This window comes from Tiliqua scincoides, chromosome 4, assembly GCF_035046505.1.
Source record: "Tiliqua scincoides isolate rTilSci1 chromosome 4, rTilSci1.hap2, whole genome shotgun sequence".
Taxonomy (NCBI): Eukaryota; Metazoa; Chordata; class Lepidosauria; order Squamata; family Scincidae; genus Tiliqua; species Tiliqua scincoides.
The window spans coordinates 50,261,182-50,281,722 of NC_089824.1; the positions used below are offsets into that span (position 1 = coordinate 50,261,182).

At 43.5% G+C, this 20,541-nt stretch overlaps 1 protein-coding gene across 1 annotated transcript in view; it reads left to right on the forward strand.

Moving 5' to 3' along the window:
- The window catches only part of LOC136648310 (ras-related protein Rab-10-like), a 49,008-nt gene that overhangs the window by 15,486 nt on the left and 12,981 nt on the right, over positions 1–20,541 (forward strand). The window contains exon 4 of the mRNA XM_066624423.1: positions 7,465–7,554. Coding sequence (XP_066480520.1) covers positions 7,465–7,554 — 90 coding nt within the window. The remainder of the gene's footprint in view (positions 1–7,464; positions 7,555–20,541) is intronic.

Below are 20,541 nucleotides of genomic sequence, written 5' to 3' on the forward strand. Positions count from 1 at the left end.
CTATTTTATTTATTTAAATTTCTTTTCCGGCCCTCCACACCAAGCCAGATATTTGATGCAGCCCTCTGGCCAAAAAGTTTGGAGACCCCTGCACTGTACCAATGGTTCTCACACATTTAGCACTGGGACCTACTTTTTAGAATGAAAATCTGTCAGGACCCACCAGAAGTGATGTCATGACCGGAAGTGACATCATCAAGCAGGAAAATTTTTAACAATCCTAGGCTGCAATCCTACCCACACTTACCCAGGAGTAAGTCCCATTGACTATCATTGTTAAAAGAATATACATAGTAGCTTGCTAAAAGAACAGTCCTGTAACATTTCCCCAAATGCAATCACATAGCATGGTAGCATAAAGTCTAATATATTAATAATAAAATATTGAAATGAATGGGGTCACACGTGAAATTGGCTCTCGACCCACCTAGTGGGTCCCAACCCACAGTTTGAGAAACACTGCACTATATAAATCTTTCTGAGCACAAATGTAGTAATCTTGATAGTTTTTTCCAATATGGCAAGTTTTTGCACAATCTTCTATTGGTATTTAGATGAGACAAGTCTAACTGCATCCTGTGATTATTTCTTCTTTTTCACTTCTTGGTTTTCTTTCTTGTGTAGAGGTGTCATACTCTTATCGAAAGGTATGAGGCACTGGCAAGACTGGTGAGGAACAAACTCTTTCTTTCTCTCACCTCTTGCCCTTTGTTCTGCCTTTCCTCCTCCACAGTTGGAGTCTTTTTCTTTTCTTTTAGTGAATATGCAGCATTATATTTGAACATTCACACACCCAGACACCTTGCTAGTTTCACCAGCTAAGAGATTAATATTTTAGACCCTTCACTATCCTGACGCCAAACTATTTCACAATTCCGTCTGAAGTTTACTTTTTCCTCTATGATGGGCATGAGAGACACTGCGTCAGATTGCTTGAGATGAGTATAGGCACAGAAGTGCATAGGTTCAGTTGTGCAAATTCTGTGCTGCAGATAATTTATGAATGCATTAAATTAAGCAGCACTGGTTCCAGTACAGATTACCTAAGAAGCTGCCTATATTGCATTATTTGCCTATTGGTCCATCTGCCTATTGGTCAGTCAGTATTGCCTGACTGGAAGTGGTCTTTCCCAGCTCTACTTGGAGATGCCAAGGATTGAATCTGGGACCTGCTGATGCAAAGTGAGTGTTCTGCCACTGAGGTTCAATCCTTTACCAGCTGTGATCTCTCAGATCCTTGAAAGTGCCTGCTTCCTTTCCTCCACTGTGAAGCCTATCAGTTTATTCCAACTGCTGCTTCATGTTGTTTAATCCATTACTAATCCATTGGAAGACTTATTGCATGTACTGCTAACAGTACAATTCTATGCATGTCTGCTCAGAAGTAAGCTCCGTTGAATGCAATGGGACTAACCCTTTCTTGGGCCAGTGTGCAGGATGTAGAGCTGCTGATGCACTGTCTTCTAAATCCTGCAGGCCAGCTGGGGACCAGGCCAGCCAGGAAAAGTAAGTAAAGAAAAATTATACTTTTTACACTGCCTGGTTACCTATGAGCCTACTCAGATCTATCCCAGCTCTTTTGCTGGCTTAGATCTGTTACACAGTAGGGGGCATGTCAGGCCCTGGATGGGAGTATAGAAATCTGTGGCTTCCAAAACCACGGAGATACGTCACCAAACTGTCTCCCATTGGCCTCCAGCCCTGCCCAATCCAGCACCAACATCAGCAAAACTGCAGAAGTGGCAGTGTGGGGCACTTTCAGTGGTGTGCAGCCTTCGGTGGTGCTGACTTGACCACATTGCATCAGCCACGATGAGGATCCTTGAGCACATGCAAAGGGGATATCTTTTCGGATCCTCTGTTCCACACGTTTAGGACCTGTGCAAACTACAAATATATGGGGATTTTTTTTCCCTTTTAAACTGCAAGTATATGTTTTATCTGCCTTTTTACTGCCTCTGCTCCTATTTTATTCTCAGCAGCAACCTAGTGTGGGTTGGTGGATTGTTTGAGGGAAAAGGTCTTCTGCTTTATAACCCTGCTTGATATACATGCCTCAACCCCCTTTTCCCATCATTATTCACCAGATCTCCCTTATCTACATTACTTGTTTTTCTATGGGCTTAACAATTCTAGCTTTAGTATTTTTTTTTCCTACCAATTTACCTGAACACAAGTTAGGTTAACAGATCTCTAATATCCTCAGCATCATCAGATCCTTCCACAAGGACATGAAGGGCACTGTTGTCTTCGATGGCTCCACATCAGACCCTTTTGACATCCGAAGCGGAGTGAAGCAGGGCTGTGTTCTTGCACCAACCTTGTTTGGGATTTTCTTCGCTGTCCTGCTGAAGCAGGCCTTTGGAACTGCAACAGAAGGCATCTATCTCCGGACCAGATCAGACGGAAAGCTCTTCAACCTCTCCAGACTGAGAGCAAAATCCAAAGTCCAGCTGAAATGTCTGCGTGACCTCCTCTTTGCCGACGATGCAGCTGTCACTACCCACTCTGCCAAAGATCTCCAGCAGCTCATGGATCGTTTTAGCAAGGCCTGCCAAGATTTTGGACTGACAATCAGCCTGAAGAAAACACAGGTCATGGTTCAGGATGTGGACTCACCTCCCTGCATTACAATCTCTGAGCATGAACTGGAGGTTGTCCATGACTTTGTGTACCTTGGCTCAACGATCTCCGACACTCATTCTCTCGATGCCGAGCTAAACAGGCGCATCGGTAAAGCAGCTACCACGTTTTCCAGACTCACAAAGAGAGTCTGGTCCAACAAGAAGCTGACGGAACATACCAAGATCCAGGTCTACAGAGCTTGCGTCCTGAGTACACTTCTGTACTGCAGCGAGTCATGGACTCTTCGCCCACAACAGGAGAGGAAACTGAGCGCTTTCCACATGCGCTGCCTCCGACGCATCCTCGGCATCACCTGGCAGGACAAAGTTCCAAACAACACAGTCCTGGAACGTGCCGGAATCCCTAGCATGTATTCACTGCTGAAACAGAGACGCCTGCGTTGGCTTGGTCATGTCGTGAGAATGGATGATGGCCGGATCCCAAAGGATCTCCTCTATGGAGAACTCGTGCAAGGAAAGCGCCCTACAGGTAGACCACAGCTGCGATACAAGGACATCTGCAAGAGGGATCTGAAGGCCTTAGGGATGGACCTCAACAAGTGGGAAACCCTGGCCTCTGAGCGGCCCGCTTGGAGGCAGGCTGTGCAGCATGGCCTTTCCCAGTTTGAAGAGACACTTTGCCAACAGTCTGAGGCTAAGAGGCAAAGAAGGAAGGCCCATAGCCAGGGAGACAGACCAGGGACAGACTGCACTTGCTCCCGGTGTGGAAGGGATTGTCACTCCCGGATTGGCCTTTTCAGCCACACTAGACGCTGTGCCAGAACCACCTTTCAGAGCGCGATACCATAGTCTTTCGAGACTGAAGGTTGCCAATACTTTAATACTTTAATATCTTGTTACATAACATTATGTAACCTGCCTAGATACAATCCTAATTAAACAAATAATTATTTGGGCTGCAAGAGTGCATGAAGGGCAAAACGAGTACAATGCCTAATAGTAAGCAACTGGCACCCATCTCCTACTTTACCCTTTTAACTGGGTAAACTGGGAATGATCTGGGAGAATGCAGGTCTTGCCACTACCAACCAAAGCTAGAAAGCCCATACAGAAGAGGCTGCCTTGGAAAAACCTCCCTCCCAGATTGAGCCCCCAAATCCAGGGAGATCTCTTAAAATCAAAGAGTAGCAGAATATGAATGGTCAAGGAGATGTGGCAACCCAGTCAGGTAAAACTGAGACCAGTCAGTAAAAATACAAGCAGTTCAATGGAAGATTATAAAATACAAAAAAAGTGAGAAGGAAAAAAAATGCAAAGATAAAAACAAGACAATGATAAACTATCAAAAGAAGAAGCGGACAGGAAAAATTAGCAAAGTTGATAAAAGACAAATAGCAAATAAAATTGAATCAGATGTGATTTCTCTGGGTACCTTCCCTGTGCCACTTATGTTGTTCTTGGTCCTTGCCCCTACTCTTTCAGCAGAATGGGCATAAAGCATCAGTCATTTGCCACCAAAATGACTGGCATAGACCCAAGAAGAGCCATAGATGGCCCCAAGGGCTTATGCAAATAAAAAATATTTTTACTTACCTCCTGTTTGCCTACCACTCGCCCCATCATCACGACAGGATGCAGCTTGCACCTTTTTGCCATTACTGCATTGGCACCAGTGGCAGGGGATAGAACTGGACTGCCAATGTGCACCCTGCTTTCACTGTGGCTCCTAAGGATATGCAGAGAATACTTCCTCTTTCTTTAGTCTTGATTGACCCTATTTCTTTATCTTTTTATTGTGAATACAATAAGCCTATCAATTGTCTATCTATGCCTTAGTGGAGGAACAGTATCTTTGTTCATCATCAGTAGACTGTCCTCAGTCAGAATTAGGCAGTCAGTATAAAATTAAATAATAATGTAATATCATTGCATTTGAATGCCAATTATACTAATAATGTACAAGGTTTGGAAATTCCATTGTAGGAATACACTTTGCTTACCAGAGAGTTTGAGATATACTAGGATTTTAACATGGAAATGAATCTTACCTTTCAAACGAGGGTGGTTTAACAGTCTGTACTTATGATGCTGAACACAACAAGACAATCAGCATGTATATTTCAGGAAAAATGCTTCAAAATTTATTCTTTTATGAAGTTCTCATAAATCAAGGCAGCATTGACCCAGTAGAGATATTTTTAGCTAACACATTAGAGGGTTTTTTCAAATTTAGCATATTTTATATTTTCAACAACAACCAAGTTCAGAAAGCAATTTACATAGTGAATGAATGAATGAATGAATTAAAAGTTTCCTGTCTCCAATGGGCTCACAATTTGAAATATGAAAATCAATAAGATACCAGCAAACAGTAACTGGAAAAGATGCTGTGCTGGGATGAATTGGGACATTGCCACCACTGAAAAGGTGCCTTTTTTGCCCAGTTGGCAAAACATTACAACTAATTTTAAAACTAATTGTCATGGTATAAAGTGATTGTGAAGTCAAACATTAACTGATAAAAGTAGGATTATCTTGTTTTGGGTGTTCATTTTATGATATATAAAAATGTGTTTACACTCTTAAGTTCTTTTACGTATTTGGAAACTGGGCTGTGTATTTGACCTTAGAGGAAAATACCCTGTAGCATCAGTTAGTATCAGCTCTTGGGCAGACTTCTCTTGCATTGAGCCTCTAGTCTACACATAATCAGTTACTTCAGCAAACCGATGTTCATGTTATTGAACTGCTCCTCCCTGTGGCCAAAAATCACAAAGAATTCAGACTATGAGCTAACTTGTTAATCTTCAGAGCTGTAAAATCAGTCTCAGTTTCTCCCATAGTGAAGAAACTTGACTTTGGCTTAAGGGATGACCATAGGAATCGAATATAAGTAACTGGTCATGAATTTCTTGAAATAATGCTATTTTTAAAAATCTCAGTTATAAACACAGTGAGATAAACTGATTCCTGTTTTACAAGTTCAGTTGAAGCGGCAGATATAAACAAATGCATTTATCTGAACAAACATGATTTATTTATCCATTTATATTCAACTTTTTAAAGTTGAAATTATTTTAAAGCTTGAAATTATTTTGGAAAAGGACTTCTTAGTTTAAAACGTACATATATTTTCACAATGAAGAAAAATTGTTCCCTTTTTTTAAAACCATGCATTGCATTTTTTTTAATGCAGCAACAGAGCATTATCTCCCTTTTCTCTCTTACTTCAAAGTAATGTCTAATGTTGTTTTGAAAGCATGTAAGTAGTCTCTTCTCAAATTAAACACAAGTATTACTTGCCTATTTACTATACTCTCTTTTGAGAGACTTATGAATATAATTCATGTCTAAGAGCCATTGACCTTAATGAGAAAAGCTCCAGTGCCTTCTGAAACAACCAGCATTTTGGTCTATTAATCCAAGTTAGATTGATTCATTATTTTAGACCTGTACTTCGTACTCTTACAAAGACTTCATTTTAAAGACTGCATTATCCTGAACATCAGTTGCAGTTATGAAATGAGATTAGTTGAGTGAATTAAAAAAGAGATGCAATGGCAGACTTAATAATGAATTTTGTGCTGCGAATATGAAGTAATATAGTTGTGAGTGTGCATAGAACCTAATAATAATAACAATCCCTCTTGTTTATGAATAAATATCTCATGCCTTTCTGTTTTTCAGGGAATGGGCACAACTTTGTGGTAGTATGGGACCTTTCTTTGTAATAATTCTTGGGTATGAGACTGGTGTTGACATGAAATTACTTTGGGCGCTCAGCTGAACCAAAACAAGTTACCTTAACTTGATTTGCACTGCATTTAGAAAATTTATATATATTTCTGCCAAGAATTAGGAGTAGTTTTGATGTTCATGTTAATCATGTAGACATTTGTTCCCTTGGAATTGGTGAAGACCACTGATTCTATTTAAGCTTTTAACAGCCCAACCCTAAGCTGCTTCATCTCCCTGCCCCGAAACACTCCTGCCCTCACTAATCATCCCCAAAACTCCATCTGCCCACCCCCTCTCTGTCCACAACACCCCCCCTCACTGCTGACTTGTCAAAAGTGACACAGCTCAGGGTCCGCAGCTACAGGGCTCTGATGCTGCTGTCACTTTGTTGTGGAGGCTTGAATTGGCTTGGTGACAGTGCACTCTGCACGCCATCACTGGACATTTTGCAACAGCAGTACACTCCTCTTGCTGTTGCAAATGGCCCATAGCATTGGGACTTTAGATGCAGTACACTAATGGCCTGTACCTTTAGGGGATTAATCTTGCTATTCTGTGAATAATATGAGCTAGGGAAGAGATGCTAGTAGAGTGGTAGTTCAATGTTATTGACATGGGTTGTGTTTTAGTCAGCTGTATTATAAAAGATTCTGCTTTTGCCGGAGTGGCGTCTTTCAGTTCCCTTGAGCTATTTGCTGGGATTTTGTGTTTTTTTTTCTCATTTTTTAAAACTCTTGCATATGACTGCTCTTAATTTGTGGTTGTGGACTGCACTTGATGTTTCTGCATCTGGGAACAGTTCCTTCAGTGCTCCAGAAGTATATAGGATAGGTGCAAAGGTGCTAATAGTGCTATAATACCACAATTCATTGTATGGATTTACTGCTCTAGTGATTATGCTAGAAGCTTATATCAGGCTGGCACCACAGCAACCCCAGACACGGAACTTCATTCACCTTTTCAGTTCATTGACGCAGTGGATGATGTTGCAACTTGTTTCAGATATGGTTGCATCGGCGGTGGGGGGGGCGGGAAGAAAGGATTGGGCTCTGGAAGAAACAAAATGCTGAGTATTACTATGTTTTGTACTTCAGTTTATTGATGTCAATGTTGAAATGTCTGTTGCTTTGTTTATTTGCAGAAGACAGATGAAGACGTTGAGGTAATATTGTTGGGTAACAAGTGTGATAAGGAGACAGAACGTGTAGTTCCAAAAAACAGCGGAGAAAAGGTGAGCATTGATCACAAATACATTTTTATGCTCCAAATTTGATTTTATTATTTCAAAAGTATGGTGTAAAATCTGTATTTAAAATACACTATTTTGAAAACAGAAATAGCTGAAGCATACATCAGTGCTTAATTTGTAGTAGGGTAAGGGCGCTATTTCACCAATGGCTGTTCACAGGAACAGACACTAATAAGCCCTGTGGCCTTATGTGAGCTTCCTTGCCACCAACCTCTGTAAAGGGGGTCAAGGAAGCTGAATTGCTCTACTCCTCTTCAGCTGGACAACTTATAAGGTAGGCCTGGGGGTTAAAGAGCTGGTACCCCTTCTGAGAAACAGTTCTGGTTTTGCCCTCTTGCTTGCCTAAGACAGACACCTTATCCCTAGTCTTCCTGCCAGCCATGGTCTACCAGGCTAAAGCGCAATCCTAAGTCTGGGATAAGTGAAAAACTCCCCCCAATCTGGAGCAAAAGGTTTCTACGAAGCCCTGCATGGTGGCCAGCTAATCTTAGATTGATGCCTATAAGGCAGATGGCCAGAGTCCATCACAACCAAGAACAGAATGGCTACAGGAGGCCTCAGAGCTGCGAAGCAGCCTGATGAGGCCCTCCCCTTCCAGCCTGCCCAATGGCAGCCCAGCTTGTCACTGGTAGGGGAGGGGAGGAACTGCACAAGGAATGTTCTCTCCACAGTTGTGAAGAGAGCCCCATTTGTGAATCATGAATCACTGACTGACTCTTGCCTATTTATGCAGCCAGTGTTCCAGATTGTAGGAAGAAATTCTCCTTGCTTTCAGCATTTGCCTCTTTAGACCCTCTCTAAACTCCAGCCCGGGGGCCAGTTGCGGCCTGCAGCAAGCCTCTTTCCAGCCCTCGACCAATCTCTTGTCCCCTGAAAGTCTCTGGCCCACTCAACTGGACTTGACCAGAACTGTGCTCTGATTGTGTTTGGAGGGTGTTCTGAGGGCCAGAGAGGTTGAATGAATGAGCCCATTCATTCTTTTATTCACTCATCCAAGTTCCATCTCTAATTTATTTAAATTTTATATTTAAATTTCTTTTCCGGCCCTCCACACCATGCCAGATATTTGATGCGGCCCTCTGGCCAAAAAGTTTGGAGACCCCTGCTTTAGACAATTGATTTACTCATGGAGAGATGTGAGGGCATGACCATGAAACACATCGGGAATAGATGGCTACCCCGTGTGTCCCTTTCCCCCGAACCCAGTTTGAATGATGTCTGAATAGGGCTCAAAAGGGCAAACAGTGGTTCTCAAACTTTTTAGAGACCCTAGAGGCTGCTTCCTGATTTATAAATACCAAGGAGTCTAGATATAATGGTGATGGCCAGCAGTGCTCCCTCCCCCTAGTAGCAATTTGCTTAACCCTTGATGCACATAGTCTAATCTGCACTGTCAGTGTCATGAACCACCAAAAATTGTACCATGACCCACTGCTGGGTCCCAGACCCACAGTTTGGGAACCTCTAGGCCAGCCATTTTCAACCACTGTACCGTGGCACACTGGTGTGCCGCAAATGGTCCCCAGATGTGCCGCAGGAGTTTGGTGGAGGATCATTTATTAATAGGACCATTGGGGATATGAGCCCCCCACCAACAGAAAGGTGTGCCTTGTCAACTGTCCAAAAACGGATGGTGTGCCTTGACAATTTTAGTACCTTGTCAGTGTGCCATGAGATAAAAAAGATTGAAAATCACTGCTCTAGGCTAACATATTGTGAAATAGCACCATTCATACATTACTGCAGTGCTCATAAGTTGGTCAGATTGAAGATGGTAGGGACAAATTTTTCAGATAATGTCTTTATAAAAGAGTTCATTTTAAAGAAGAATGTACTAGTCCCATAAATTTTATCATTCTGCATATACCTAGAATAAACAAAAACTACAGGCTAGAATAAACAAAACAAAAACACACTCACATAAGCATCATGTCATTAGAAAAACTGGGAAAACTTATCTTTCCCAAAGCAAAAATTTGCTGTTAAAACAATTGAAAGCTATCATGATGAATATTCACAAGGGGGCAGTGTTAAGGTATCACATTTTTAAACTTCTGAATACTTAACCATTCAATTGAAAAATGCTTAACAGAGTAATTTCTTGTTAATGAAACAATCTATTACCTCCTCATTAAGCAGTCTGCTCTCTAGATTTACTTTGAGTTCTGAATTGACCTTCTCACAGCATTTATTTTTCACAGTATGAGAGACTCCGGTTGGTGAAATTTTCCTTGGGAACAAGATAGCTAATACTGTTCACTTGCTCCAATATTACCAAGAGTCAAGTCATATTTTGTAGCATTGGCCTCACTAATATAATATTCTGTTAGGGCCAAGTATGTATGTAATACATACATAGTTTGGCCTTTCTTGTGTTAATCTAATAGCAGTTTTCTGGTAGGATGGTGGGGATCAGCACTGGGATTATGACACACGGAGAAGTGGGCATTTAACACTTTTCTGACACACCATGGACCCAACTATAATCTCACCTCAGAAACTACTGTTTGCTCCAGGAGGAAAGCTCCTCATGGCTCCAATGCTTTCTTTCAAAGAATAATAGTTTCAAGGGTGCAATTTCTGTCAGGGCAGTGGCACAGCGAGAAAAGGGTAAATATCTCATCCGCAAATGCCATGGTCCTAGAAAGCTGCCTTCTCCTCAATCCATCGATCCATCAAGGTCAGTATTTTGAACACTGATTGGCCAAGGCTGTCAGTCAGGGAACTTCCCCAGCCCTACCTGGAGATTCTAGGGATTGATCAGGGGACTTTCTACATTGAGAGTTTGTGTCTTACCAAAGAGCTAGGCCCTCTTGGGCAATCTTTTGTGGCCACATCAAGACCTTTTTGTTTTGCCAGGCTTTTAATTCTTGAGGACCCAACCTATCTAACTTTCCAGTGCTGATGGAGCCGCAATGCAGTTCCCAGGTAAGGGAAAAAATGTTCCCTTACCTCTGTGACTGCCCCCCCCCCACCATAGGATCCAGCACACACACCCATTAGCACAGCTGCATCAGTGTTGGGAAGTTGGATAGGATAGGGCCCTTTGCTGCCCAGTTTATGCACAATTCTTACATGTTTACTCAGAAGTCCCATTCGGTTTGGTGGAACTTACTTTCAGGTAAGCATGTATAGGACTGCAGCCTTAATCCTACTGCTATCTGGAACAGCTTTGATGGAATTTAATCTGCCGCACTTTCTGCATTTGTTGTTCTATGTCTTTTATGAGTGTGATAGGGATTTTATGACTATTTGATTGTTATTTTTACATGCTAGCTATCATGGCTATGATCATAGCTGGAAAGTTGAGTTGTAAATATGTATAATAAATAAAACAATTGGCTAATCTAACCACTAGTCATGTTAAATTTACAAGTTAATAGAGCATTTACACTATCTAGGAGGATATATTTCCAGTGTCACTACATTCTATTACAGTGTTCTTTCTTTTGTACTACATAACTCGTGTGTCTTGCCCCTTTCCATGCCCAACCCAGAAACATGAAGTAGCAAACAATATAAAACATTTCCTCATTGCAGTCTCTTTGTCTGACTCAAGACAACTGCATGCCCAGAACTTTCTAGAAGCAAAAGCTAATAATTGCTTGGGAAAGCTGTTGACTTTTATAACATGAAAATGTCTTAGGGCTTGATCCAAACGGCCCAGCGCTGGCCCTCCGCTGGCACTGAGTGTCATGAATATGCCATCAGGCAAGCCTGCGAGACTCAGTGCCGGGTTAGTGCTAGCTGGAGGCCTGCCACACTCCCCCTGGAGCAAAGGACAAGCTCTGCACTGCAGGTGTGGTGAGTCAGGATGTGGGGAAGCGTTCTGGGTTGGAGGGAGGGCAGGGAGAAGACGGGGCAGGGGAGGAAGCAGGGTGGGCCCCTAATATCAAGCCCAAAACAACTATAAAGAGTAAACAATAAAGTGCCACATTATGATGCTGCGTATAAAAAATATTTTTCCTATTCTTTACTTATGCAGAAAAGCAGACTGTAACTCATTTTTTTGATAAGGTGCCATTGATTCAGTTTTAAGAGTCATTGCATTGTATCCTAAAGTTTTATCAAACATAGCTCAGTCATCAGGTGCTTTTTCCATTCCTAGAAGTGTCTGGCAAAAACGTACCAGTCTGAGAAACCTTAGGATACAGGCCTATAGGAGTAGTTTAATACACTTGTGTTCAGGTTTAATTCAGACCAGATGGTCTTTAAAAAGAGAACATTGTTATATTTAAAATTTAAAAAAATAAAATTGCAGCATCTGATTTAAGTGTTTTTAAAAAAAAAAACCTGACATTTTTAATTAAAAAATAATGGACTTTTTAATCCACTCTGGCCCTGTTGCATCATTTCTGTTGTTAGTTAAGACCACACTCTCTCATTCATTTGGAATTCTATTTTGTTTTAATTCTAGACCAAATGTGCTGTAATATAGGCATTCCCCCATATCCATGAAACCAGTATCCACAGATTCAGGGCCCAATCCTATGCACTGTGCACCGGCTCACCACCAGTAGAGGACTGGTGCTAGCCCAGTGCTGGCCGGCGCTGAGTTAGCATTGGTGGAGCACCGGAGTGCCACTGCTCAGTGGTCGTGAGGAAGGTAGGGGCATGGGGGGGAGGCGGGGAGGTGGAATTTCAGGGGCGGGGGGGCAAAGGGAGGGTGAGGAGAGGGCAGGAAGGAGACATGCTGGGGGGGGAGGCAAGATCGGTGCAGCTTCGCTCCACCGGATACTGAGCCTCCATGTCCAGCTGGCTGCCTGACACAGAGGCCCTTCATTCTACACTGACCCTTGGGTCGGCGTAGAATCGAGTAGCCCCATTGCAGAGCTACTCACCTTACGCAGGGGAAGTGGATGAAAGTCCCCTGCTCCCAGGAGGCAGCAGTGGCTGCCTGGGGTAAGCTGGATGCAGCAGTAGCCATTTTCAGTGCTGCTGCAGCCCTGTGCACTGGGCGGCTCAGGATTGGGTTGTGGTTGTCTGCACTTCCCCCACGCCCATTACCTTCTGTTCTTTTCATTAGCAAGCAGGCATGGTTCTTGCTTTTACTGAGGCTAGGACAGAAATGCAACAAGCAGGCAGGCAGCTGGCGCAGTGGGGGACACAGTCAGAATGGTAAGACACAGGAAGCCTGCTTTCTTTAATGTTCTGTGTTCCCCTAGCATACTGGCTGCCTGCCTGCTTGTTTCGTTCCTGTTCTAGCCTCTGTAAAAGCACAAAAAAAAGCCTGCTTGCTAATGAAAAGAAATGGAATATAATTGGTGCAGGAGGCGTGAATTACTTCTCTATACAGTACATATAGGGTTCTCTTGCATCTGCTGTTTCTTTATGCATGGGGTGGGCCTGGAACAGATTCTCCCACAGATACTGGGGGGGTGCCTGTTTTTCTATTTCTATCACTCACAGAGATAACATTCACACAAAAATATAACCTTTTGTTGTCTTATTCTAAGGTTGTCAAACCATTTTTCTTTCAGTCTACACTTTGAGGGATAAACTGTTTTGATTTTATTTTGCTTATTATTTCAAATAAAAGACACTATGTGAAATTAGAGTATTGCATTCAGTTTGTTCCAGTCAGATTACAGTATGTGACATTATATGATGTATATCCATAAAAGGTGTTCCCTCTTTTTATGCATTTGTAGTCTGCATACTTTTCTTATTAAAATCTTTCTTAAATAATGGAAAATCAAGTGCAATTTAAAATGGTTTAGACTCCTGCTAGGAAAAATGGGGTAAATGGAGGAAGCAAGCAACCAAGGAACACAACTGTGAAGGAAGAAAAGGAGAGAGAGAAGGCAAGGAAAGTAGTGCTGTGACAAACTTGAAAGCCTGAAAAAAGAAAGAGGAAGCAAAGAAAAGGAGTGGTAGCAAAAGAAGTCTGAGGAGAGAGGGGCAAATGAGGCAGTGTAGTGAAGCAAGGGGGCAAGAGATGTGGGAAACAGGATACGAAGGCTTTCTTGCTGCTTCTCTACTAAAACACTCACCCACCCACCCCCCCGTCCAGTTTTACTCAGTGAAAGCAGACGTTGGCACAAATCGTAGTGAGTAGGATTACAGGTGTGCCCCCATATCCATGGGGGTTCCGTTCCGGAACCCCTGGAATCCCAAGAAATTGCGAATACAGGCAAACACCTCCCCCTACCATCCAGAGCCAAGGGGATGTCTATCCGTGGCCTCTTCTGAACTCAGACTGAGCCGGACAGTTTAAAAAACGCAACTTCCTTATAAGGCATTACAAATGTCATTTTTGGTTTCATGGAGAAACTGGCAATTGTGTGTGTGTGTGTGTGTTTTTAAATTATCAGTTTGAGCCCAGCAGAGGCCCTGGACAGATGTCTGTGGCCTCTGCTGGGCTCAGAGGACCCTCTGGAGGCAAGCTCTGCTCCCCTTGGCTCTGGAGGGGCCACGTGCAGGGGGCCATGGTCCCGATCTGCAGATAAGTGAATCAGTGGATACGGGATCCATGTATACAGGGCGCCCTGTAATTTACAAGCTGTTGTTGCTGTAACACAAACCTGCCTAGTCAGACTGGCTTTCCCCATTGCCATTCCTAGGGAAGGATGTTCTTGCTCATGGTAAAGGCATATAGATTTCCCAAAAAGCAACTTATTACCTCCCCTCTGTTTTCTGTTCTGCCCATGGTGGCAAGGGGTTAGAAGGCGAAGAGTTACTGTACATAATGTAGTTGCTTGCATACGTGTGGAATATTGTTCCGGAAGTTGAATATGAGTACACAGTGCCATAGATTTTTTGGCACTATGTGGAATGATGGTGGACATTCTGAAAAAATAATGGGGAGGGCAGATGTTAAGAATATTGTAGAACTTTTTGCTATGGCTTCTTTCACTGACCTTTTTCACTCCAGCCGCTAACATGAAGCTCATCATCAAAATGGATCTGTGCTATAGTTTCCCTGGCAGGAACTGGGGTTGGTGTGCTGTGATTGGCTTCACTGTGTAGTTTCCTGTGTTACTTTTCAGGACAATGGGTGGGGTGGAGCAAGAGTGGCAGGAGGTACAATTTTCTAGTGCTTTTTTCCCTAGCCCCATTTTTTCTTATGGGGTAACTCCATCCTATGCCAGCTCTGTCTTTGTTGTAGTGCTTTTTTTCTGGCATTGGGGCTGCATCCATCATCTGTGTGGGGAGAGGTGGATATAACATTCATCAACTCCTCATCATTCCTACCACATTATGCCCCAATCTCCTCTTCTTTTTGGTGTATGAGCTATGTCAGTTCATTTTTCTGGCATTGTGCCAGCATCCATCACACATCAGTTGAAGGCAGAGTTCTGTCCCAGCAGGGCTATCCTTGTGCCAGCATATGTGAAGGTACACTAGTGTATTTGGAACATAGAACTGGGCTTCATGTGTTATTTTTAAATAAAATAGATGCCCAGTAGAATTAGATCTCTTTGTGCTGAGTCTTTGGGGTTGCCATCTTGCCCTCATGCCTGAAAGGTGGTCAGCATTATAGTATTGGCTTTCTGCCAAGGGGTGCATAAAAACATAAAACGAGCATCCATTTTAGACACCAGATGATCACCTTCACACAGCAATTCCCAATCTCGTGGATTGCAGCCCACCAGCCTGGGAAGCACTGGCCAATGTCCCTTTCAGGGGCGTGGAGGGGGGGAAAGGCAGCAATGCGACCCCCAGGATCATGGTGTTGCCAGATCATCACAAAAACCGAAAGTGCCTGTTTCTTTTTTCCCCCCTTTTTTGCACACTTTTGCAGGCATGATGAACCCTGTGGAGGGTTCCCCGCACCCTACCGGACCCCGCAGGACTGCAGCGCTGGCTGCAGGTAAGTAGAAAATCCCCCTCCCATCCCTGGCAACAGCACAATCCTGGGGATTGTGTTGCTGCCTTCCCCCCTCCCCTGCAACAATTTACAGTGCTCCTAATAGGGGTTTGGGAAGCACAGCTTTAACAGAATAGTGTCGACTATATAAACTATACCATAGTTAGGGTAATTGAAGATACCAACAGGTAATTTAACCTGTTGTAAGCCGCCTTGAGTCCTTTCGGGGAGAAAGGCGGGGTAAAAATAAAGTTGTTGTTATTATTATTATTATTTATCCTGACCAGCAAGATTTTCTGTTTATTATTATTAATTATTATTATTAACAGTATTTATATACCGCTTTTCAACTAAAAGTTCACAAAGTGGTTTACAGAGAAAAATCAAATAACTAAATGGCTCCCTGTCCCAAAAGGGCTCACAATCTAAAAAGATGCAAATGAATACCAGCAGACAGCCACTAGAACAGACAGTGCTGGGGTGAGGTGGGCCAGTTACTCTCCCCCTGCTAAAAAAAGGAGTACCCACTTGAAAAAGTGCCTCTTATCCAATTAGCAGGGGTCAATTTAGGACCCCTGTTTAGGACTTCTCTTTCTTGAAAATTGCTGGATATACCCCTTGAACATGTACACCAGGGGTGCTCACACGTTTTTGGCTCCAGAGCTACTTTGAAACCCAGCAAGGCCCGGAGATCTACCAGGGGGGAAGGAAGCATCTGACAGACACCCCCTTTGATGTATGGAGCCCCTGCTGGACCAGGTCAGAGGAGGCCCACCAAGTCCAGCTTCCTGTGCCCCACAGTGGCCCACCAGATGCTTCAGGAAGCACACGGGAGGCCTCTCCTCTCTCCCCACCCCACATACTGGGGGCAGCCACAGGTTCCCCCAAGAGGCACATGCCCAGCCTTGCTGCACTACGGGGGGGAGGAGCTCCCCACTCCCCGCCCCCCAAACTCTTTGTGGCTGCACCCCGAGACCAGCAGGGAGAGGGAGGCGTTGCAGGTCCTCCTCAGAAGGGGCGGGAGGCTTCCCCATTTCCATGGAGAGGGGCTGCATGTGCAGGCGGCAGGCAGGAGAGACACTGCTCCCACCGGCCCTCCTCCTGCAGCAGCGGGGGGGCCAGGGGGGTCGTCTCACCTGTCAGCCCCGACTGAGAGTGGCAGCAGCCGCAGCACTTACCTCTGGGCTCCTACAGGGGCAGCTGGGCTGGGCTGGGTTGGGCCGGACCTGACTGGAAGGGAAGGGGAGGGTCACTCGGGGCCTCCCACAGCAACCGCCATCAGAGCGACTCCATCTCGAACTCCTGCCCCTCCCCCCTTCTGCTACGGAGCCCCAGGAAGCGCCTCAGTCCGGTGCAGCCCTGCTCCCCCTCCCGCCGCCGCCCACTTTAGCTCCTGCTCTTCCGGCATGCAGCGCCACGAAACTGATGAAACTGACTAGAGTCTAGTCAGTTTTGTTGCTGCATGCCTGAAGAGCAGCTAAAGTGTCAGTTTCAGTGTCAGTTTAGTGTCAGCTAAATATGTCAGTTTCGTCTAGTCACTAGACGAAACTGACCTATTAACAGTTTGGAGAGACAGGGCTCCGCGATCTACTCATTTTGCCTCGCGATCTACCGGTAGATCGCAATCTACCTATTGAGCACCCCTGATGTACACTGTTCTAAATTTGATAAATGATCAACAGCCCAATTCTGGTCTGCCCGGCACGTGGGGCTCCAGCAGCGCCAAAAATGGTTGCCGCTGTGTCCAGTACAGCTGCTGCTGCCTCTTCAGGAGAAGGGAACTTTTGTCCCCTTCCCCAAGGTAAAGTGAGTAGCCCCGCAGTGGGGCTACTTGGTTCTGTGACTACCTGAAGATCGGCGTAGAATGAAGTGCCTTCGTGTCGGGTGACCAGGAACGCCTCCTTCCTGCCTCCTCCTTACCACTGCCCAGCGGTCTGTGTGACCACCGAGCGCCGGAGGTCGGGTACTCCAGTGGCACTAGCCCAGCACAGCCAGTGCTTCACTGGCGCTAGGGTCCGCAAACAGCATGTTTGCAACAGTGCGCACCGGTGGTGAGCCAGTGTGCACTCTTTAGAATTGCACCCCAAGCCAATAAGCCCCAAGTCCAAACTCGTATGGCATCCAACTTTCCAACACTGAAAGCAACTGCTATGCAGCCCTGAGGTAAGAGAACAAGCATTCCGTTACCTCAAAAAGGCCTCCGTGACTGCCCCCCCCACCGCAGGATGCGGCACACACCCGTTGACACAGCTGTATGGGTGCTGGAAAGTTGGATAGGATTGTGCCCCAAGAGAACTAAAAAATGTGAGATGTATTGACATTTGATGTGTGGGTGGTAGAAAAATAAAAGGCTAGACAAAAATGTTGTTTTTCAGCCAGGAACACCCAGGCAACATTTTTCCAGTTTTAAAAATATTTTCAGTTACTCATTTCTTGCCGTATGCAGAAATTTGTTTCGGCATATACTTTTCTTGTTTTCTGTTTGTATTATTTCACTTGTTAATATTGTCTTTATTAACCTTTATATAGCAGTTTGTATTTGACAACATGCTTTACAATTGTATGTCTCCTTGCAAAACCTTCATTATTTTATATCAATATCATTTCCTAATATTTTTTAATTGGCCCCTTTTATCAACCTGCTTTTTATGGCCAAGTATGTACCAAAAAAATGTTTCTCAAACCTCAAACGTTCATGCTGTCTGTCCTAAATTTTAAAAATGTTATACAACTTTATTTTACTTTATGAGAAAACTGAGGACTAAACTAGAAGTGACTTGAAACAAATTGTTTGGCCCTGTGTGTGTGTGTGTGTGTGTGTGTGTGTGTGTGTGTGTGTAAACAGAAGCTGTGGGTACCTGATATAGCTTAGAGTGATGATGTGGGAGAGTGGAACCTTTTGTTCGTTTGCTGCAGTTCCCATCCAGCTTGGGGTCTCAATAACTTCTGTTTGTCCTCCCTTGCCCGTGATACCCAGACTATGCCCTATGCTTCTGTGTCAGGGATAATGCCCTGCTCTCCTTCCCAACTCCAAGTTTTCTCCAGAGTTGCTTCCCAGTTCCAAGTTGTCTCCACAGTTGCACTTGGCTGAGGAGTGCAACATAATTGCAAAGGCTATCCACATCCCCAATCCCCAGTTTCAAAGTTAGAGCTGTGTATGGGGGTGCAGGTGGTGGGGGTTGGAGCTGGGTGAACAGGGGCTTATGTTGGTGCTGGAGTGCTGAGGTACTCAAAGCGCTTTGAAGGCCAAGGACCATATCACCAATTCTTTCCCTCTGGAGCTGGATGGGGAAGAGGTGGACTGGTTTTGCTGCTGCTGGAGCTGCCAAGGTCAAACAGCAATTCTTGCCTTCCTTTCCAGCTGGGAGATGAAGAAGAGGGCAGGGATTTTTTTCCATTAAATTTTGCCATACTTCTGAGTGCAGTCCCTGCTCTTGGAGAGAAAGACTGGTGTTTCTTTCACCACATTCAGCAGAGAAAGGTAACAGGATACTTGCAATAGGAATTATATGGATCACTGGGTAAACTATTTAACTGATAAGCTTCCTATTCCATCATAAACTTGGGGACAATCCTATGCATGTCTACTTGGAAGTAAGTCCCATTGTGTTCAATAGGGCTTACTCTCAGGAAAGTGTGCATAGGATTGCAGCCTAAGAGTGGAAGTAAGAACCCATGCAAAGTGTTTAGGGTGATTCTGAATAGTAAATTATTTTGTTATGAACATTTTTAGACTCCCACCCAAATGTGATTAATAGATTTGTTCTCTCTTCGTTTCCTCCTGTTGGCATGAATAATTCAATCCCTTTCATTTGCTCCATGTAGTTTGCTATAGAAACCAGAGCAACCAATAATTACAGGTGCTCAAAATAGCTATAAATTCTGTGCCTTCATCTCTCTCTCTCTCTCTCCCCCTCCCCCTCCACTCACCTGGAGGAAATGCTCCTAACTGGGGGAGCTACACTAAAATCAGGGAACATAATTAAATTTGAAAAGCAGCCTGCTTCTTCACTCCTCCCATTTATTTCACTTGTCTTTCTTCCTTTCCCAACATTTCTTCAAGGAGAGCTTGAAATCCCATGTGTATTTTGAAATGGTACTGCAAACAAAAAAATGCACACACACACTTTATATTTGAAAACCTGTGTGCAATTTATAAAATAATGATACTGTACCTGTTAAACAAATGCTCACTAATTTCATTGCATACCAACTATTATGTGTGGATGGAGACTATTGTACTGTACTTAGTTTCAGCTTTAAAGGTTTGCCATTTTGAAACAACAACAACAACAATTTAAATGTGATGCAGTAGGAGGATATTGAATTTTCTATAAGTTATTTGGAGAGTACTGTAGGCAAGGAACTGAAATCTTTTTAAAGCAAAGCTAAAGGTCATTTTTAATTACAATATTTCATTGGGCAATTAAGAATGAATAGCTCAGTTGTGACGTGTGGCATTTGGTTGCTTTCATCTGCCTTTTGCTAAAGTGTTGTTCAGTGAAAAAGTTAAAGGGGTTTTGCATGTATATTATTTTGAACTCTTCTCTGTGCTCTTGTGCAGCTCTCATTCATTTCGTTTGAACTTGCACAGGCAAATTTCAACCAAAATTTAAAAAAAAATGTAGTATGCATAAAATCTGCTACTTCACTATTATAACCCTTTTGCCAAGTGTAGCATTGAAAAAGTGGCAGATTTTATGCACACATGGTGGATCTGAATCAAGTATCTGTATATTGAAAGCTCATTCTTAGAAATATTAAAAAACTTTATTGTATATGAAATATCATGAATATCTTCTTGTAATTCTTTAGGGTTACCTAAAATCAAACATTAGAAAAGCGATACAGGGTCTTCATGGAAAGTGTGTTGGCCACTGCTAGGACTCTATTGACAAAGTACAGTACTAGAAAAGTAATAGTGCTATCTAGCTTCTGACTGTTTACTCAGAAGTCACTGTGTTACTTACAGTTTAATTACTTACAGGGCTTACTTACAGATTAGTGTGTATAGGATTGCAGCCATACTTGTTATCTACAATAGAAGGCTAAATGAGAAATTTGCTGCACATTATGATGCACCAAAAGGAAGCATTTCAAGTGTCAGTGAGATGGAACAGTCTATGTTGGAGACTGTCTGTCTGTTGGAATAATGATAT